This window comes from Echeneis naucrates, chromosome 8, assembly GCF_900963305.1.
Source record: "Echeneis naucrates chromosome 8, fEcheNa1.1, whole genome shotgun sequence".
Lineage (NCBI taxonomy): Eukaryota > Metazoa > Chordata > Actinopteri > Carangiformes > Echeneidae > Echeneis > Echeneis naucrates.
In genome coordinates, this window is record NC_042518.1 from 17,303,448 (window position 1) to 17,324,997 (window position 21,550).

Sequence of the window (21,550 nt, forward strand, 5' to 3'; positions counted from 1 at the left end):
TAAACTACAAGCAACTGATGGTGTTGTTTCATTATTTGTTAACCAGAGAGAAATAAGAAAAATTCTGCTATAGCAGCTCTTATGTTTTCCCAACTTGATTCATAATAATGCAGTTAATTTCTAATTTATTAAGGGATATAATCAACTGACGCAGGGATTACACCAGTCATAGCTGCTGGTTTAATGGAACAAATGTATCAGCGTCACGTGTTGTTACAAATGTAAAAAGTTATCACCCAATGAGCCAACTCCTCTTAATTGTGAAGGCATTTTTTATTGTTAATATTTACATTTGTAGTTTTTTTTAGGTTTTGGTTTTGTTAGCTAGAAACTAAAATTTAACTAAAAGGTTTGATAAATACACAGGGGCTTCCTGTCCTGAAACCAAATAACAGACAGAAAAGTTACAAACTAACTTTTATGATTATGATAGCAAATATGCTTAATTAAGCAACTGTTTGCTAATATCAGATTTAAAGATGTTGGCAGAATATTGCAGCAAGAAAGGTGGAGCCCAGCTTGCAGCATTCACTGTGACTTATTTCAGTCTCCATTGGGCTTCAGCAGTACAGCAGATATTATGCTATTAACCAACTCACCATATTACCTCTGATAAACTTTAATCACTATCAACTGTGACACTGAAGATTACATATGTTCGCTCTCTGAAGCGACAGCAAATTGCTCATTCACATTTTGTTTTCAATGCTAAATGAGTTTTTTCTTTGGCATATTTTTCATTTGATCATATCGTTAATTTAACTGTTGTTGTTGTTGTCAGTATTCTCTCTGTGAACTTCGAGACAAGTGAACCTGTGTAACACCAAACTAAAATCTTACAGTGGATCAAGAACAAAAGGCACCTATCTCGTACATCAACATGGAATTTATTTTCATTTTAGTTTCAGATGAATGTTTCACATTTTATACAAAATCATTAGAAAATGTTGGACACTCCAAACTCCCTAGGCCAGTCCTTTTAGTGGCTTCAGACACCAAAGGATTAATGGGAACTCATGCAGCTCAGCCTGAGGTCCCGATCAAATTATAATCCACAGTATTACTCAATAGCCAGACGCTCACCATCCCCGAGTCTTCAAATCCTAACCTGACATTATGGTACAGTGATATCTTGCCACATCTATTTATGTACAGAGAAGAGATAGAGTGGGATGAGGAAGAGGAGGAGACTGTCACTGAAGACTAATCACTGCCTTTCTCTACTGACCTGCTGCCTGACTTTAATGGATCGTCACCACCAAAATATCTTTGATTTATGGACACAGTAGCACATCAACACCACCATGCATGTTTTCATACGCATGACACATCATTGGTTATGGTGATTATAAAAAGGTTAATAATCAGTTTAAAATCAACCAATGACTGTGGGCCTGAGGAGGAGGGGTGGGGGTCCACCAAGCCTCTGCTTGGATGAGGTAAAAGTGAGTGTGGACAAGTGGAGGCTAATTGCTTATTGTTTAGCTAATGTACATGCCCAGCAAACACACACAAATGAAGTCTCAGCATGAGCACGCAAACACCACACAAACACCTCTGCCTCGTGCCAAAAGTTTCTAAATCCTTCTTTAAGGGGTAAACTCAATTAATGCCACAATTGACAGGACAGTGTGTGACTGGATGTGAGAGTAGGAGGTTAGTAAAGAGAGTACACACCTTTGATTAAGATCAAACAACTGAAAATAGACTTTATTGAGCCAATGCAAAGAGATCCCTCTCTCGGACAGGAGAAACCATGACTCTGGGGCAGAGAGGCACTTACACAATCACTTTCATTTTACACAGTGCTTACTTCTGTGTGCGCGTCTTAATTGGAGACACAGCTACAATTTTTGGATCAAATGTCAATTACACACACACAGATACTCATTTTCACATTGGAGCATGTTTTTAGCAGTTGGCACATGTACATGCAAAGCTTCAGTCTGGCCTGCACAGGCAAAACTGAGGGAAAAGGAAGTGAAGAGGGTAAGGAGGGTGGAAAACACGGACATGGATGTGGACAAACAACCCACAGACTGACAGACAGGCTCTTAAACATTTTGAGCATTTAAAAACACCCCCTGGTCTTTAATCCTGTCCCTGCCCCCCTTGTGTCACATATTCATAGCAGCACCAGAGGAGCCCTCTGATTGGTGGATGCAGCCGCTAATTAAGTCAGTCAGTTTCAAGGATGAGTGGTGGTTGCTCGTTCTCGTCCTCTAAGCGCAAGTCATTAAGGTCATCCTCTAGGCCTGCCCCTCCCACAGCACCCTGCTCTTCACAGTAACCTTGGAAACACAAGGTCGGAGGTCAAATATTGAAAGAAAACATTCAACTTTGGAGCAAGTCAAACAAAATAATTGCCTTCATAGCTGCATTTGTGCGACTGACCTTTAGTGACAGCAGCACTATAAGTTTGTGCTACAAGTGGACGGTCATGTGATGCCTGTTCAAGGATCTCATTGGGTGGATCAGCACTGCCATCCAACCTGCAGACAGCAACTAGCAGAGTTGAAACTCAAGAAACTCAAAGGAAAACTCTTTCTGTACATTTGTGTGTGTGTGTGTAGGTCACCTGTGCTGCTTCATTAGTGTACATTCCCCGCCTTCTTGTGGATCCAGGTTGTACAGATACAGGTAACCATCAGCTGCTGCAACCAACAACCTGGGAATCTTCTGAATCCTAATTTAAAATAGCAAAAATAAAAATTAACATTTTACGGAAAAGAATTAAAAAAAAAAAAAAAAAAAGAACAGAAATTTAAGGATTACGACAACCAAATTGAAAATAAAAAATTTGCGTTGGCACAATTTGCCATTACATTTTTAATCTTAATACTAAATAGATTAAAACAAAATCAACTTTATATATCAGGTGATAAATAGAAGTACTAAACAAACTGACAAAGAACTGCAACGCTGATTTTCATGACATGTCTGCACATGTAAATGTGTCCCAGATGGCAGACTGGCACTTACACAGCTAAGGCGCAGATATTCTTGTGTCCGCAGAAGGGCAGACGTACGGTGGCAAAGGCTCGCCCCTGTGTGAACATTTCTGTAACCTGGGAAGGCAGGTAGGTGGTGGATGCCATCAGGACCTTACCCAGATAGCCTCCCCATGTGGTGGGCTCCTCTGCAGGCCTATATGCACACGCATGCATACAGAAATGAAAAGAGCCGTCTCTCTAATGTAAATATTGATTGGTAGAACAACCCAACCAAGGTGTTGCAGAAGACATTTTTTTTTTTTACTCTGGTGTAAAAGGAGAGAAACAGAAAGATACGTACACATACTTCTCCTTCTGCGTTTCTAATTTGAAGATGTGGACCGTCTCTGTGTTACTTGAGGCTGAAAGGTACAGGCCTTCCATACTGAATGCCAATGAACAAATACTCACACACCTAAAATATGAGGAAGAAAAACGCAAACAGAGTACATGCCAATTCATGCACAGACACAGATACAGAATCAAACTTGTCCATCACAGTGAAACTGCTCTGATTTCTGAAAAACCAGAACCATCACCAATTTCAGCAAATATTGTCTACCTCTTGACTCCTCGCCGAAACTCAAAGAGCTTCTGTCCCTCTGGGATTGAGAAGACACGAATAACTGTGCCCTAGGAGGAAGTGAAACACGCAACATTAATTCAGGGAGAAAACAAAAACAAAGCAAAAACCTAAATAAATAATTACAAAAAAAGAATAATTATATATATATATATATATATATATTTATTAAGTTACATAGATAACAGGCCAGTCCGCCTCACAGCAACTGTCTTACCTTTTCTGAGGCTGTGGCCAGTTTAGTTCCACTGGCATCAAAAGCTAGAGCTGCTAAGGGGCTGTCGTGAGCCGGAATCATATTAGCCGCCCGCTGGAAAACAAATAAACAGCCTAGTTAGAAATGTGTCATTTTATTCTGCCAGACAGAATAAAGAGAAACAGCGTCTCAATGAGTAAGATTTAGCTCAGGCTCGTTTTCAACGTGAAGTTCACTAGTCACCATAGAAGAATCACTGGAAAGAATTCTTCAGCTACACATGAAAATGTAAAATGACAAAAAAAAAAAAAAAGAGAAGGAAATATGTAAAACTGGGGTTTTGTTTAAAGTAGAACGCATTAATTGCGTTTACCTACCAGGTTGACTGTGTCAAACACTTGAACTTCTCCTATTGTAGCACTCCCGGGGTATGCCAGGTAACAGTTATCATTGCTGATGGAAAGGGAACATAAACCTGAAAAAATGTGTTCACATGTAGAAACTGATTAATCAAGGACAAAGCAGATCAGAGCAGAAGCACTTTCATCTGAACTTCAAAATACATTATCCTGAGACAAAACTCTGTATATTGCGAGCCTCGAATAACCCTAAGAATTATAGAGGGTTTGGCAGCATTTGTCTCTCTTTCCCTTGTTCTGTGTTAGATCTGAGCTCAGCTTAACAGTGAGAGGGCCTCAGCCTTTTGGGCAGCGGCATCCAATCAAAAATAATGATGAGCAGGCTGTAAAAAACACAATTAACTGGAAATAAAGTAAAAATGAAAGGGAAACCCGAAGGAGGCTCCTTTCCTGATTTATCTTTGAGTACATATAACATACTGGGAAAAATTCCTCCCCTGTATTCCAATGTTTGGGCCCCATCCCCCCACATGAACACAACACATGGGACAGGGAATGCTGTTGCTCAGACTTACCTGAAGGGTTGGGTGGAGTCTCTCTGATAGTGTGCAGCACTTTCATATCTCTAATATTGTGAATGTACAGTGACTCCTCCAGACACACAATCAGCCTCTGCACAACACCAACAACATCAGCAAACAGTTTTACGACTATTGGTGAAAACATGTCTGTGGTGAGCCATACAAGTATTTCTTGGCCCTTGTTTTCCTACCTGTCTGTTGAGTTTAACAGCCAGTATGGTGTTGGAATAAGAGTAGTTGCAGATCTCAGTTCCCTTCTTGAAGTGACAGACTTTGAGCTTCCTGGGGGCCTTTAGGCTGACAATGGCTACCAAACTGCTGGAGAACAGACGCTCTACAATACACACATCCTCTGTGTCCGCTGCAGACATACACAGACAAACGCACACAGATTTAATCACGTCATATTTCTCATCTTTTAATAACAGCCCTTCTCTGTTTCTTGTGGTAGTCATTTTTAACTGTTTAGAGTTCAGGTTTATTGACAGTGCAGAACAGAACCTAGTATAATAAATTAAACTAAATAATGAAACTTATTTGCAAGAATGATTACATGCCATCCTCATCTTGAGGCTGCTACTCTGACTTTGCATTGGCTATTTAAATACGGCAAGACATACTAAAAAGTGCACGTTAATTTACCATATATGGGTGCATGATAAGAAGTAGTCCATAACTTCCTACAGTGTGCATAAATCCAATTATTAGGAGGAGGCTTTATGTTAAAGAGCAGGGGGAAAGTGCTGACAAACTTTATTAATATTTAAAGTAAGAGCACTTCTTTAATGGGGCATTGGTTACATTATGTCTTGACAACATGCATTACACACCATACCTCAAACATATGACCAAGCAATATAATGTCTCAACATACAAATGTTGTACAATTATTCTGCTCATTGTGTAGATTTAGTTGGTAGGCAATACTTACTACATTCATATATCTGTTCCAATTTATCCACAGCGGACAGGGAGAAAAACTTGTATCCTGATTTGGTGCCAACAGCTAAGGACCTGTTCAAATAACAACACAAAGAGACACAGCAGCGCAGCTGATCTAGCATTAAAGTGAGATTCAAAATCCACACACACAGACACTGGTGGATTAAAATGTCATTATAACGGGGGTCTTTCACACCAGACACTATGGGCCAGACTTCTTTCTGTGCCGTCACACGATGTTTTGCAATAGCACCAGGCCTCGTTGGTCTAAAGCCGGTCTACAATACCGGAATAATCGTCCATGGGTAACAAAGGTACCTGTACATATGTTCCTCTAGCCTGTCTAAAGACAAACGGTGCCCCAGTTTGAGACTGTTAGACCACTGTCAAACTGTCCTACTGTGGCGTCAGACCGCAAACATAGCTTCTGCCCATGACAAACTTAAATTTGTTTTACTTCAGGCAAGTCAATGTGCAACTAACTAATTAACGCGAACTGTGTTTACCTCTACCATCCGAGAAGTTACATGACACCTAACCTACATGTGCATTGTGGCTAAAGTTAGCCTCGGACCAAACAACATCACGTTAGCTACAGAGCTACGGTGGTGACGCCTGGCGTAAAACATGTTTGGGGATTTCCATTAGCTAGCTAACATTGGAGAGTCATGGCAGCCGGTCCTAATGTAAGAAACCACATCCAGGCCTTTTCACATCGAGCACTGTTACTCATTGAGACACCCACACAAGTCCACACTGAGCTAGCTGCTGTCAGCTAGCTTGACAGCACAGGCCATCGGATCCCCAGCCTCTCTCCCCTGGCCCTGCCTTACGTGTTGTCCTGGTTAAAGTTGGCGAAGAGGAGCTGGCTGCCGCCAGCGTCCCCGCTCTGACTAGCCAGGTTCATGGATTCGGCACCATGGACATATAAAGCTCCGGTAGAAACAGCAGCTGCTGAGCTGGATATTGCCTGTGGTGCGGGGCTTCACTGGGCCATCTCTCCTCTTTGGCCCTGCTGTAATGATTGTTGTTTTTCATACAGGCTGCTGCTCTCCCTTACTGCGCATGCTCCTAGCGCAGCGTGAGGCTCTCTTAAAGAGCGAGTGCGGATTTTGCTCCGCGCGCTGCCCCGGTGACGGTAAACACACGAGATGTTATCTGATCCGAGCAGGAGTTTCTGATTCTGATGGCTCCACGGAAGAGAGGAAGCACGAGCTGACATCTGCCTCCTGGAAACTTTCCGCGGCACGAATACTACTGGGTGTTCATCCTACAGCGCTCCCTCCTGGCAACGCGGGCAAAAACCATCTGAAATGAATGGCCGACATTCACATTGAGTTTAAAATCATTCTTTTTTTTTTCAGCATATGCCAGATAAGATATTGCATCGCGTAGGCGGTATTAGTAAAGGTTTGTTATTTTATTGGTGAAAGTATTTGTGTGCACTTTCAGGGCAGAGCCTATTATTCATACTTATACTTTATTATACCAAAATAACCATATCAATATACAGTACTGACCATGTATCAGATTTTATTTGTCTATTGCATATATTTATAGACTAAAAAGTATGACCGAAATTGCTATCTAATTCAGGTTAAACAAAGAAGACCACTTAATCCCCAAGATTTGATTTATGTCATTTATGTCATTTTGTAAACCCCATTTAATAATTTTAATATCCCTGTTTTTCATGTGCCAGAAATCATTATCATTGATCTGGGTTAGATATAAGGATGAACTTGGCAACCTACGAAATAACAAATGGAGTGACAAAATCTGGGGCGTGGAATGAAAAGGAAATAGTGAGAGTAATTTGGGATGTGAGTCACACATCTTGTGTGCATGTATTAGTTTCAGGGCAGTTTCAGGTGTAAGTCTGAGCATGTTACAGTGTGATCGTGATGAATACAAATTACTGAATGGATATAATGGCACGTAAGAAGTGGCTGCCTGAGACACTCTAGAAAGCTGCTGTTCATCCTGTGCACAGATCTCAGAGAACAAAAGAAGGACTAGAAACAGTCAGCTACATGGCATAAGTAGAAAACAGGAAAAAAAGCAGCAAAACAAAAAAAAAAAAAAAAAAAAAGACATGAAGAATAAATGAATCCACCATGATGAACATGTACATTGTTGGTGCATTTATTTTCAAATTTCATCTGTAGAAGTACCTCTGTGTTTCCATCCATGCACCCATCCATTGAGGTCCAGGTCCTCATAATTATGTGACAGATGTGTCCTTTGGACCAGTGTTGTGTTTTCAGGGGCCGAGTGGCTGCTTCTCCTCTAGAGATCTGTCAGTACAGGCAGAGGGCCAACACACTGTGTCCTGGCCTTTGGTTTACACAGGCCACAGCTTTAAAACAAATGTACACAGAGAAACAGAAATGAGGAATGGAAAAAATGATGGCAAGGTGACATAACCTGCTATTAATCACGGCGATCATTATGATAACAATGGTAACTATAATAGTCTGTATTATGCCCTTTAGCACAGAACACAACTGCAAAAGTAAATGTGTAACACGTTCTGCTGAAATAGTGGGAACTTGTTCTGAAGTCTGTTTGCATAATGTATCTGTTTCATGCAGCTGCCACGCACGGCCACAAAGGGATTCTAGTTATTGTTGGACAATATTTAAATTTCCATTCAGTTTGTTTGTTTGTGTGTGTGCGCACGTGTAGAAAGTAAGAGGGGAATGGGTGATCCGGCAAGATGAAGAGTAGCAAGACACTGAGAATAACAGGGCTTTTATGTGGCACAAATCAAGGCAACGCAGATCCATAAATTAATGTAGCAGACACACTTAAAATTTAGAAAATATTGCTGTACTGTACTTTAATTGGAATGATTAAAATAAAATACTGCTTACAACCGGGTGCGTTTTTCTTAATCATTTAATAATATCGGACCAGGCACTATTTTCTGCATGAATAATTGTACTATTTTTATTACATAAAACTTAGTTTTATATATTAGTGTGATCTGATTTGAGTGAAATGGGGAGGTGTTTGTGTTGAACTTGATGGTCTGTCAGACTGCTCACCCCTCACAGATACAGCCATCTCCATGTTTTCTCTCGCCTGAGACTATTGAAAGCAGCTTTACAACTTCTCGATTTCCGCATGTACCACTCACGTGTCCTCCAAAACACAGCCTAACTGTACACACAACACAGGCCAGTTGAAAGTGTAAATAAAGTGAGCTCGGAGAAAGTTGAGGTGTTTCGGGGAGGGCTCGCTGTTTGCTGCTGTGCTATCAGCAGCCGGGACGCGGGGGGGGGGGGGGGGGGGGGGGGGGGCAGAGGAGGGGTTACAAGCTCAATCCGGCGGAACATCCCGCAAACACATCAGAGAATCGGAACAAAACTCCGCACGGTGGCCCGCTGCTTTCTAGCTGCGGTGCGCTCCGCCTCCGTTCCCCCGGATGGCTCGTGGTTTGATGTCCAGCAGAAGCCCCGGCGCTTTGGTCAAAAGCCGCTCAACTGTTGTTGTTGTTGTTGTTGAATAGTTGGCCCGACTACGCAGGTTGTCCTCCTCGGACCTGTGTGTTTATGCTTGGACGTGCTGCGGTGGGACATCCGGAATGGGAAACCCGTAGGAGTCGACGACGCTCGCGTGCTGCAGTTGAAAGAGTGCGAGCGGACCGCCGCGTTGAGCGCACGCGACTAAAGCACGAAATGGACTTGAAGAGGACGAAGTTTGGCAGGTAAGTGTTACTGAGACACAGAGCAGATCGACAAATGTCACCATGTCTCCACAGGGACACACACCGAGCATCCATGCGTAGTGACGCACTGGCAAAGCGGCAAGAAAGAGTTCTAGATTAGTTTGTGTTTGCTTGTGCGTGTTTAACTTGTCAACCTCGCCACTAAAGACTAAAAAGAGCTGACCAACTAAATTCAATCACTTTATTTAATACACCTCTCCATCTGTTTCTCATTGTGTGCTTTCAGAATCAGTTTATTTTTTTTTTTTACTGTAAAAATATTTATGAATAACTAAAAAAAAACCAAAAACGATTTATTAATAAAATGTGCACGGAAAGGTTTCCCAAACCTTGATGCTATTTGTGTGTTGTAGGTGTATAAAAACCTGCTATCAAATGAAAAGACAATTAAAAGTTTCCCAACTAAACAATTAACTAACAACAGTTGACAGCAATGAATAAACAATGGTAATATGAAAGGGTAATGGATAAACGGCTAGGATTTGGTAGCTAAAATCACGGTTAGCTCATCCAGGCTAGTAAAAACTAAACTCTGTAACGGGTAACGATCTTTAATGGGTAATTTCTGTTAGCATCAGAAATAGCTAAGATAACAGACAATTACATGAAACAATTAGCTAGCTAGCACTTAATAAATTGTTAAAACTGCTTAAAGTAATGGATAAACAAAACACTTTTTAGCAAAAAAAGAAAACAGTTGGTATTAGCTAAAAGCATTGAATGAAACTTAACAGTAAAATAAATTCAAATAACAGATAAAAACATCTGAAATAGTAAAGAGCTATCTAAACTAATCTAAACAGGAATATACACAAACATTAGAGAGGAACATAACCACATAGACCATGAAAAAACAAAACAAAGCTCATGAAATTGTTCACTAAAAGTGTTCCTGAGCTTGTTGAATAAGGTTGTTGGGGTACAGAGGTTGGGAGCTACCTCTGCAGTGAATAGTATATCAAATCGAATTCTTTCTCAGACCATTCATCGCTTTGTTTGTATCTGTGTGTCTGAACTGTTTATGTGTGTGGGTGGGAGATTTTGATCATCGTGAGAAACAGAGTTGGAATCCCAGAGGAGATGAACTTGATCTTTGTTGGAAAAGGAATAGTCCTGAAGTTACAGGGTGTATTTTAATACACACACACACACACACACACACACACACACACACACGTACACATTCCTATAATGTACAGTTTCCTCACAGGATCCAGTGTTTCTGATCCTCTTAAATGCAGCCAATCCTTAATGCATGGAATTTATGTAATGTATTAATGCATGGAATGTCCTGTAATTGGGTTTTACAATTAAACACTTATGAGGTAAAAGAGCTATATGAGGGAAAAACATATACACATACAAATGTACAACATGTAACTAGAAGGAGAGCAAGTGTGTGTAAGTAGCAGAAAGAAAGAAACGAAAGAGAATAGTGTGTTGACAACAATGTCCTCTCTGATCTGAGCCTGTGAATCCCTCTCCCTTCCTTTCAGCTCATTACACACACACACACAAACTTACAGACACAGGGTTCTGTCATTTCTGTCATAACTGATTAGAGAATATTAGAGAGCTACATTCAGGTTCATTGATAGCTCTACAACATTCCAGTAGTGCTCAGAAAAATACTGTTCTTTCATTATGCACCAGGGAGAAAAAGATGAATGGCAGCCATACAATAATCAAATGTTATCGTGCTAAATATTTTCTAAGAATCTATTGTTCCTGGGATTCCTCGTTGTTAAGAGAGAGAGAAAGTACATATGAACAATAGGTGTTTTGTGCTTTTGAGAACTCTGATGCCTCGCACTTCCAACCTTCCAACCTGACTCACAACAGGAAAACACACCGACATTCCTGTTATGAGGGTTGTGATGGTGAGTGCACACAAACTCTCACCCTCTTTCTCTCTTGTTCTCCTATTTTTCGCTATTGTCAATTTGAATTTTAGACTTCAAAAATAATGAATTTACATTTTTGGAGATCAAGGACATTTTGTGAACTTCAGGGTTTTAGACTTAGATTTAGATTTAGGGTTAAATTTGCTTAGCTTGGGGTAAAACATTCAGCTGTGACGATTGATTTTGGGGTGAAAGGACGATAAATTTATTTTGTAATCTATATAATTATTTACACATTTATTCAGAATTTCCACATATTCCTTGTTAATTTTAACCTTTCTCTATATAATGTATTTATGAGAGACAGACAACCAGGACATGTCTTTAGAACTATCAATCTATAAAATACACTTCTTGCTAGATTTGGAAGATGGTGCAGATTAATGTACTTGTGCTTGACCTAAACTGGATTACCAAATTGGTAAATCTGGCATTTGCCTCAGAGTCCAGAGGTCTCAGGTTTAGTGCATACTAGTTGGTTTTGGACATTTGATTAAATGTAAATTAGAGTAAATTCAGACCACTAATGTAAAATATCAGCGCTGGCAGGTGCTGCATTTTTTTATTGACATGATATTATTATCTAATGCCTTGGCCTTATCTTGTGGCCCTGGGTTCTCTGGTTAAAGTAAATGTTCTCTGATTTATTAGCAAGTGTGAGGCATTCTACAAAAGGCGCAGTTCCCCTGTAAAGCCTGTGCTACTGGAGAAAATTATTAAATAATTCATTTGAGAAGCTGCAGGTCCCCCCCCCCAAAAAAGGAAAATAAGCCAAAAAAGGGATCTGAAGAAGTACATGGACACAGCGTTACCCCGACAACTCTTCAATGTTTGGAAAAAGAGAAAACCATGGTCCTTGAATGCTAACCAGAGATTCAGATTGAAAAACATAAACTTCACATCTTTGAACAAGAACCAGAAAAGGCTGTGCTTTGCAAGGGTCAAAGACAGAGTGGTTGAAGGCAGAGTGGGAGGCTGTTAAGGAGAGAATGGAGTTGGCCTTAAAACTTTCAGAAAGACTACATGACAGTATTTAAATAGTAGGTGAAGCATCTGAAGCACCAACCTGATGACAAACATCCTCCTGCTTCCAGCTGACAGGTAAAGTCAAAGCAAAAACAGAAGAAGTGTCCCTCCAAGCTTCCTGTTCTGAAGATGGACATCTGTAAATCTCAGAATTCAAGGTCGATGAAGAAGTCAAACAAAATTTGGCAGAGAAAAATATTACGTTTCCATTCCCATTTCTTCCTCACCAGCCAAAACTGCCCTTCATAGTGATTTCCTGGATTCGAGATCCATTGGTCTCTAAAATATATGTGCACAGAAACAAGACTCTTGCCAGAATGGTAGTTTACATCACACGCAACAGTAAGGCTGTGCATGCATTTGGTTTCACTCAAAATCATCCTATGCTGAGGCATCTTTAACTGAACACATTAATATCTCCTTCAGATAATCAGTGTCATAAAATCAGAAGGAAGGCAGCATCATTTCAGCCTGATTTGATGCCTGTTGACTGCTCTCACAGTGTCTGGAATGTTACACCTCAAAGAACTCCAAATGTTTTTGTTATTTGCCAACAACTCAAAAAATGTCACAAATTCCTTCAAGCTTTATGATACATTTTATTGTGACCATATCAAACACCACTCTGCAGTAAAAATCCTTCCTCCTGGGAGAGAATCCACTGGGGGTCTTGAAGCACAATTTCTAAAGCAATTACACAAAAATGCTCTTCATAGTATTATTGAACTGTGCAAATGTGCATTCCTGTTTAATACACACATTACCTTTTGGCAAGTGTTGCACATGTTGTGCTCTCAGATCAGTTTTTGATTGATAAGCCATGGCTTATCTCATCTGACACGGCATCTCTGGGTCTGTCGAAAGCAATGACATTGACTGCTGTTGTGCTTTTGAAGATTGCCTAAGTCCAACTCCCAGAGGTGGACTTAGGTAATATAGTGTTTAATAAACCTTAACTCGAATGTAAAAAAAGTTGTGGTGCTGTAGTTCAAATCAAGGAGCAGCCTGGTTACCTTCCTTCGTCTCGAATCCCTAACCTATCTCTCCTCTGCTTCACTTTCTCCTGACTGCACTCCTCCCTGTGCAGAATTAATAGACCGTTACAACAAAAAGCAATGTGTTTGTGTGTGTGACTTTAAATGTGTAAACAAATAACACAGCTGACTGACAAAGACACACCTGTTGCCCTGCGTGAGGAACTAAATTCAAATTAGCGTGTGTGTGTTCATCTTGATGTATAAAATGCAGTTTCGTAACAACTCCAGATGTGTTTTTTTCCTGTAAACCGGGATTTAGAGATTTACTGCTGATTAAATAGCATACACAATACATGCGATAACCTTCTTAAACTATGTGACAACGTGACAAATAATACAAATGTAGTTAATGGTTGTAGTCTGTGGTAGTGCAGACAGTGACATCACTGATGACCATAGGAACGCAGACAGGTGCCTAAGTAACGATGAGGCACACTAAAATTCAGACAATGTGATGTGGATTAGAGACCTGTAAGTCCCCCAAGAATGATCACACACACACACACACACACACACACACACATACAACATGCACACACACAAACTACTGACTTTCATTGGTGTCAGCACACAACTTATTCACTAATAAAACAGTACCTAGCCTCTCCTCCGTGTCTACATTCATCACATTTTTCTTTTTCTTTTTTCTGTGTTTTTTCTTTCTTTTTCTCTTCCTTCCTCAGGTTCATGAATTGCAGGGTGCCAGCCAGTAGGAGATATCAGCCCACTGAATATGAACATGCTGCAAACTGTGCCACACATGGGGTGAGTAATACAATTTGCCAAAGACAGACGCATAAGCACACTTTCAGTGAAAATCAGGCACCTATTTTGGTTGTTTGTCTCACTCTAGCCCACACTCCCCATGTCCTTAAGAAAAACTAATGAAAAAGATGGGGAGGATTGCGAGAAAAGAGTTAGAGTGGGGAGGATTTTTAGCTGTGTGATGGAGACTGTGGGTGATAATCTGTGATTCAATCTGTAGCTTTCTCTAATCTGCTATAATCTCTGCATGCTCCTGCCTCTGTGAGAGCAAGACAGAGAGTGAATGAAACAGAGTGAGTCAAATGACATGGCCATAATGACTGTAAAGCCTCACACAGAGTGCTGCCTTTTATAGCCAGTCCTATTTATGATACATGTCGATTGATTCACTGGTTCACTGCTGCTGTGCTGTCTGCTGAGGTGACATTATGCAGGACAGTTTGCACAATCTCTTAAACTTCATCAGCATGAAACCACACATAGGCAAGCTACTGCCAGATAGACACCAGGTTTGTCATAACAGGAATTAGGATTAGGCATTTATGGTTAGGGTTCAGTTTAGAATAAAGTGAAAACCAACCAACAATTCATTAGGCATTTTTAAAATTAATAATACAACCTTTTTATTTTTCTCTCTGATTCCTTCTATAAGAAAATGCCCAAGGATAGTCTGAGGAAACTTAAATATGTATTTGCACTCTATAGGATGAATTACACTTTTGCATACTAATAATAACGAACACTAGTCAATTTAACAACTTTAGGACTTGAGGCTAGCTATTTACAATTTCCAGTCTTTTCCAGGCCTAAACTCAGATAAAATAAACTGAACAGATGCTTGGGATGTTTTACTGCACAGACATGAGATTATTGTTGCTAAGTATAATAGCTAAATTGTTGCAGCTGTGTTTCATGGAATTGGAGAAATAGCAACATTTACAATAGTTTTCCAACGGGACCAGTTTTGGTTTCTATAATGTGAACATGAAGCAGTAAAGAAGGAATGTGGAGGAACCCCTGGACTATGCACTTATTAAATGTCTAGAGAATGCTTCGAGCCAAGTATTTGCAAATACCAAAGTTGTTTTATTGAGTTGAAATAATTTTTCAACAGTATGTAATATATGATTGAAAAAGCTATACTGGATACACATTTGAAATGGTCACAACAATATGGTGTGTGTGTGATGGTTTTGTGCTTATGTGATCCTTTCTAGTTTTGGATCCTTCCTAGTCTGGTGGGGGGGTCGGTGCTCTACTTCTTGTCTGGGGACCCTTGGCATCGTGTTGCTGCCTGGCTCTATGGGAGCGGTCTCACTGGCTTGTTCATCACCTCAACACTCTTCCACACCGCTGCATGGAAAGTCAGCCACCTCCGGTCTGTGTGTGCTTGTAACAGAAAATGCTATTAGGGATTTTGCAGATGTGCATGTATGTCCTTCTGTGTAGACTTTTACATCACACTCAGACATACAGTTTGCTAATTATGACAGAGCCAGATCGCTTCAGTTCAGGACGGCTTCCTTGACCACCGGTGTCCACCACGGTGTCAGAGGGTTACCGGTCCTTGAGGCACCTAAAACCTTGAGGTCACAGCTCCCCACAGCAGCTTCGGCAATAGAAGTTTTGAACATCGACCACTCAGATTTAATGTCCCTAGGCCTCCTCGAGACGTTCCCAGTTCACCCACACTACATGTTTGGGCTTGCCAGGTCTGTCCTGAGTCTTCCCCCGCCACCTAACCCAACTCACCACCAGGTGGTGATCAGTTGACACCACCTGAGTATCCAACACATGCGGCCTCAGATGAGATGACACAATCACAAAATCGATCAGTGACCTTTGGCTTAGGGTGCTCTGGTACCAAGTACATTTATGAGCATCCTTATGCTTGAACATGTTGTTTGTTATGGACAGTCCATGGCTAACACAGAAGTCCAACCACCCCTCGGGTTCAGATCAGGAAGGCCGTTCCTCCCAATCACGCCCCCCAGGTGTCTCCATCATTGCCTACGTGCGCGTTGAAGTCCCCCAATAGGACTATGGAGTCCCCTACTGGAGCCCCATACAGGACCCGATTAAAGGTCTCCAAGAACGCCGAATACTCCGAACTGCTGTTGGTGCATACGCACAAACAACAGTCAGAGTCCCCCCCCCCCACAACCCTGAGGCGTAGGGAGGCCCCTGGGGAAAACTCCAACGTAGTGTCGCACAGCCGGTGGCTTGTGATAATCCCCACACCCGCCCGGCGCCTCACCCCATGAGCAACTCCAGAGAAGAATAGAGTCCAACCCCTCTCCAGGAGTAGGGATCCAGAACCAAGGCTGTGCATAGAAGTAAGCCCCACCAGATCCAACTGGTAGCGTTCCACCTCCTACACAAGCTCTGGCTCCTTCCCCCCCAGCAAGGTGACATTCCATGTCCGCAGAGCCTTCACTGCCACCCAACTGGCAGCGCACCCGACCCCATTGGTTATCCCCGCAGGTGGTGGGCCCACGCGGTGAAGAAAGTGCCACATTGCTTTTTCGGGCTATGCTCCAGCCGGGCTCCGTGGCATGTGCGACCACCAGGCGCTTGCTGACGGGCCCTCCTTCCAGGCCTGGCTCCAGAAGGGGGCCCCGGGCTTCCTCGGGCGAGGGTCATTCTTTTCTCCCCTTGTTGTTTCATGGGATCTTTTGAACCACTCTTTGTCTGGCCCCTCACCTGCGACCAATTTGCACTGGGAGACCCTACCAGGGGCACTTGTCCCCGGACAACATAGCTCCCAGGTTCTCAGGGGCACACAAACCTCTCCACCACGATAAGGTGATGTTCTCCGGCGAGGTGTTTTACTTTTTGAACCAGGAATTTACTTCTCAATGGAAACAAGTTCATTAGGAAAATGGCACCAAAAGATGATTATGGTTTCCCTCTAGCCTCAAGTTCTCTCACACATCATCATATTATTATAAGTTTGGCTTATTTTTAACAGTATGTTCATAAATGAGCTTATGATCATGATCCAGCCTGTCCTTTATATGTTTTTACAACAACTTTGAAAAACTGGAAAATCCAGACTGGCATCAATTATGAAATAATAATGAAGCTAAATTAGTCATACACTTAATAAGTGAATAAAGGTTTCCTTCTTGCATAGCCTCAAGCTCTTTTCATTTAGTGTAAAATTAAGTTTCAATGATTATTATGACCAACACAGATTTTATTGACAAGCGAAAAGAAATCCCTCTTTGGACAAATAGTCCAAATAGACACAACAAACACTGTGTGATACGTTGAAGGACATAGTCAGAACCAGTTTGAAATTGTCAATGGGAATTCGAGTGTGGTTTTAACAACCAGACTTGCCCCTCTAAAAACTTAAATTACTACTTTAGCTCTTAGGTGTTTTTATTTTTTGGCTGATAAGTATGCTCACAGTCTGCACATGGCATGTCTCCATGGTTATGGATGATCAACAGAGGATTTTCCCAAACTGAATAAAGCTTATCATGTTCTTGAAATGAGCTGTTTTGCCATCTTCTCTTTGTCTCGGTGCAGCAAGCTGGAGCAGCGCTTCCACATGTGTGACAGAATGGCTATCTACTTCTTCATCGCTGCCTCCTACTCTCCATGGTGTGGCCACTTAATCATGCACCATCTAATGGACAACTAGACTGGTGAAGAAGGTCATCGTGCCATCATGTATGTGATTGTGTTTGCCTAGGTTGATGCTGAGGGAACTGGGACCATGGGCTTGCCACATGCGCTGGCTGATCTGGGTCATGGCTTGTATAGGATCCATGTATGTCTTTTTTTTCCACGAGAGGTAATGCTGTCTCCTTCTGTCTCTCTCCTCTATGTCCTGGGTTAATTAAAGTAACCTTTGCCCAAACTGCCGTCCCTAAGTGTTGACAGCAAACTCTGGAATGCTCTTTGAAGCTGAAACAACTGCATAGAGAACTGGAGGTATTATCTTCTCATGTCCCAGTTTTCTACCTGCAGGTACAAGCTGGTAGAATTGTTGGCATATGTGGCCATGGGGGCTGTTCCTGCTCTGGTCATCTTGTCCATGGTAAGAACAATCACAATCTAAGGTGCTGATTGACTCTGGTGAGAACCAGACAGAATACGTAGAGCCAAGTCAGATGTTTTGTTTGTTTCGGCCTATTTCCTAGAAATTGCAACTAGTTAACAAAATTCACATTTTCCAAAGTGTATGTAGAGGGACTTCCTCAACTCTGCAGAGTCACTTATTTCCATTTGAGCATTTTACAAAATTCAACTCAGAGAAACTTCAAACTTCCTTATGATGCCACACACTGTATTTGCTTATGTTGTGGTTTTTTCGGCCAGCGTGTTGTTTCAGATTGATATATCCCAACAATAATTCATTGCCATGAAATATGATAAAGTTGTTATTATTTATTTCATTTATCATGCTCAAAGGAAAAATCCTACTGATGACCACACTAGGGGGAGAAATATTGCGACAAAATGGATTACTAAGAAATTTGTTACATTTATGTCCCCCCCAATATAAATTTTAATAACTTGCAGACTCATGTACTAAATTTGTCAGTTTTTGTAACTATTGCACTATATCTCTGCCTGAATAGTGAAATTATACCGGCTAAACTAAAGTATGTCAGCATTTTGATTGGTTGATTTCTTTTTGGCTATATTCTAATTAGTTGGGTTGTAGCCTTTTTCTGATTGTTGCTTACAAATATATTTAACTGCAAAACAAACCAACCAAAATATGGCTACAAATAGATATCTAAGTAACATTGTGAGGGATTTACTTTCGATTTGGGACAGACATTAATTTGGTCTTAGGGATGTTTGTCAAAGGTCAAAGTTCAAAATCACGGTGACCTTGCAAATGAGTTTCGGCCCTGTGAACCTTGACTTGCACTCAGGGATGAGCTGACCAGAGTTTGGTGATCAAGGGCCAAAGGTCACGTTGACCACAGAAAATACATTATCATCCATAACCTTAACCATAACCCTTCTTTTTAAAGCAAGTATATATATCTGTATATATATCTATATATACAGATATATAGATATATATAATTTTCTGGACATGATTTATCTGAACCCTTTGGTTATGGGCTCTTCTGATGTGTTACAGGTGGAGCGTGCTGGTGTGTGTGAACTGGCAGTCGGAGGTGTCTTCTATGTTGTGGGTGTAATATTCTTCAAGAGCGACGGCCTGGTCCCTTTTGCACATGCCATTTGGCATCTTTTTGTTGCGGCTGGAGCAGGCATACATTATTATGCCATTTGGAGGTACTTGTATGTGTCTGGGCCGCCACTGCAGACAGCGAGGTGACCAGCTGATTTCAACAAAAATCACACGGCTCACAGGGTGGAAATAAGTTTAGTCATGAGATCAGCATGCTTTGAAAAGAGCTGACCTGATGCTTGACGATGTATGCAGAGAAATGGTGCTGACATGATCAATGCTGGCTGACCGTTATGGATGAGAGAAAATCCTCCCTTGGTGGGACCAAACTCCTTTTATTGTCTGTTACCAGCCAGTGGCTGGCCTAATCACGTAGCTGCAGCCAGCGATTAGAGCAAATGGGTAATGACTGATAAGAAGGTATGATGACGCTACATAGTGGACATATACACTATACTATATACAGAAATTTGATGTTATTGTCACAAAGACAGGCAAATAACACTATTCTATTTCACCACATAGATGCCAATCTATAAAGAAAGAGAATATTTTTGAATTACCGCCCTGGGTATGGATCCAAATGTGTATTAACAATCTCATTGGTAATGTTTAGGTAAATAAACACATGATGTACCAGGAAGTTTTAATATCATTGCTCAGATGAAGAGATAGTTTCACATTTTGGGAAATTCCTTTATATATTTTCTTAGTGTTCAGATTGATGCCAGTCTCACATCTGTATGCTGAAGAAGCTACCGCCAACCGCCTGTTAGCTTCGCTGAATACAGAATTTGTAAACAGCTAAACTCAATCTCTGAACTGTTATCTCATGTTTTTAATTTGTTGAAAAGTTTGAAATGTGTGATGTAAGTCATTGCGGTCTTGTCCATCACAAAACTGAAAGCAAGTCACTGCTGCTGTGCTAAGAAAGACTATCTTACTGCGCAATGATAAGACGGCATCAATCTTCTCATCCAACTCCTGTTATAGTCATACATTCCTTTGAAGTGGGGCCAAAATTGAATGAAATTGTGCAACTTGGTGTCACAGCAGCACAGCAGCATAGTGGTTAGCGCTGTTTCCCCACTGGTTCGGTTCCTGGCCTGTGGCTTTTTTGTGTGGAGTGTGCATGTTCTCCCCGTGTCTGTGTGGGTTTCCTCCCACCATCCAGAGACATCATGTTTGGGTTAACTGGTGATTCTAAATTGTTCGTAGGTCTGAGTGTGAGTGTGAGTGGTTGTTGGCCCTGTGATGGACTGGTGACCTGTCCAGGGTGCACTCCGTCCTCACCCAGTGTGAGCTGGGATTGGCTCCAGCACCCCCCACAACCCAGAAATGGATAAGTGGTTGACGATGAATGAATGAATGAATTGAATCTGAATCACCATGTTATTTAGTAGAGGAAAGAAGTCACATTATTTTCTCAACCCACATTATTAAATAAACTACGTGACAGTAAAAGTTTACTGTCTCTGTCTGTCAGCGCTATGATGGACTGGTGACCTGTCCATGGTTTACCCCCCAAGCCCTTTAATTCATACTGTACTGTATTCTTTGGCGTCCCAGTCTTCAGTTACCAATGGCGGAGTCAACTGTTTTGAAGTGTGTTGACAAATTGAAGGGTAACATATAATATCTGATTGAAAAACTGATCAATGAATGCTGTCACTTTACAAATAAAACAGGTTGGCCATCTTTCCGTTGAATTTAAGTCGAAGTAAGACAGCAGGCCTGTGACTGTTCTAATTTATGTATATCAGCAGATGGGTTAGTATAATGCATTCCTGTAATGTGATTTGAAGATGAAAAGTCTAATCTGAGATTATCACAACACTGATGGCTATAAAGTGGATCAAATGTTAAATTCACAAAGAACAACAAGGCTGTATGTATTTGGCCAAAGGACCACTATTGGTAGTGATGTGCTCTTAACCGGAAGCATTTCAATTAACAGCACTGACAATTTAAGTAGCATATGAAATAGCATTTTGGAATTAAATAAATGTTAATTATAAAAGCATATTAGCCTTTTATTTTCATAGATTATAATTCTAAACTAAACCAAGCACTTCATGGGTCACTTTGAAATCTTATCTAACTTTTAGTAGGGAAACATCCTTTTTATTTTCCAATTCTGTTTTAACTTGTGGAAAACAGAACTTAACTCAGGAATTGAACATTTCTTTTTTTCCCCTCTCTCTTTTTAATCAGAAGATCTATTTTGTAAAAGTTTATCTCTCTGAAATCACTGTATTAAAGAG

General features: G+C 41.1%; 2 protein-coding genes across 6 annotated transcripts; one reads left to right on the forward strand and one right to left on the reverse strand.

Annotated features, from left to right (window-relative positions):
• Nucleotides 1-875: 875 nt before the first annotated feature.
• On the reverse strand, nucleotides 876-6,851 carry wipi2 (WD repeat domain, phosphoinositide interacting 2). Of its 3 annotated transcripts, none has more exons than XM_029507930.1 (12): nucleotides 6,488-6,851; nucleotides 5,644-5,726; nucleotides 4,904-5,073; nucleotides 4,707-4,803; nucleotides 4,150-4,247; nucleotides 3,794-3,886; nucleotides 3,556-3,626; nucleotides 3,301-3,408; nucleotides 2,983-3,147; nucleotides 2,579-2,686; nucleotides 2,374-2,492; nucleotides 876-2,312 (listed from the first exon to the last, which is right to left on the reverse strand). In XM_029507930.1, the coding sequence occupies exons 1-12, from the start codon at nucleotides 6,559-6,561 to the stop codon at nucleotides 2,179-2,181; spliced, it is 1,320 nt and encodes a 439-aa protein (XP_029363790.1). In that variant the 5' UTR covers nucleotides 6,562-6,851; the 3' UTR covers nucleotides 876-2,178. The 3 variants fall into 3 exon arrangements, with proteins under 3 accessions (XP_029363790.1, XP_029363792.1, XP_029363789.1); XM_029507932.1 differs by having other exon boundaries at nucleotides 876-2,291; nucleotides 2,395-2,492; nucleotides 6,488-6,848; XM_029507929.1 differs by having other exon boundaries at nucleotides 876-2,291; nucleotides 2,395-2,492; nucleotides 3,295-3,408; nucleotides 6,488-6,843.
• A 2,122-nt stretch (nucleotides 6,852-8,973) lies between these two features.
• LOC115047310 (monocyte to macrophage differentiation factor 2-like) lies at nucleotides 8,974-20,424 on the forward strand. 3 transcript variants are annotated; one of them, XM_029508141.1, is made up of 7 exons: nucleotides 8,974-9,366; nucleotides 14,038-14,119; nucleotides 15,337-15,501; nucleotides 17,661-17,731; nucleotides 17,823-17,924; nucleotides 18,101-18,170; nucleotides 19,233-20,424. In XM_029508141.1, exons 1-7 carry the CDS (start codon nucleotides 9,212-9,214, stop codon nucleotides 19,431-19,433), a joined length of 846 nt encoding a protein of 281 aa, XP_029364001.1. In that variant the 5' UTR covers nucleotides 8,974-9,211; the 3' UTR covers nucleotides 19,434-20,424. The 3 variants fall into 3 exon arrangements, with proteins under 3 accessions (XP_029364001.1, XP_029364000.1, XP_029364002.1); XM_029508140.1 differs by having other exon boundaries at nucleotides 15,337-15,497; nucleotides 17,657-17,731; XM_029508142.1 differs by having other exon boundaries at nucleotides 15,337-15,497; nucleotides 17,657-17,731; nucleotides 17,823-17,900.
• The last annotated feature ends 1,126 nt before the right edge of the window (nucleotides 20,425-21,550 follow it).

Coding starts and splice junctions, on each gene's coding strand:
- wipi2 (XM_029507930.1), bottom strand. CDS start 6,561: ATGAACCTGGCTAGTCAGAGCGGGGACGCTGGCGGCAGCCAGCTCCTC. Junction 4,804..4,903: donor CTGTTAAACTCAACAGACAG/GTAGGAAAACAA, acceptor GGTGTTGTGCAG/AGGCTGATTGTGTGTCTGGA. Junction 2,493..2,578: donor ACACTAATGAAGCAGCACAG/GTGACCTACACA, acceptor TGCTGTCTGCAG/GTTGGATGGCAGTGCTGATC.
- LOC115047310 (XM_029508141.1), top strand. CDS start 9,212: ATGCTTGGACGTGCTGCGGTGGGACATCCGGAATGGGAAACCCGTAGG. Junction 15,502..17,660: donor AAGTCAGCCACCTCCGGTCT/GTGTGTGCTTGT, acceptor CGGTGCAGCAAG/CTGGAGCAGCGCTTCCACAT. Junction 18,171..19,232: donor CTCTGGTCATCTTGTCCATG/GTAAGAACAATC, acceptor GATGTGTTACAG/GTGGAGCGTGCTGGTGTGTG.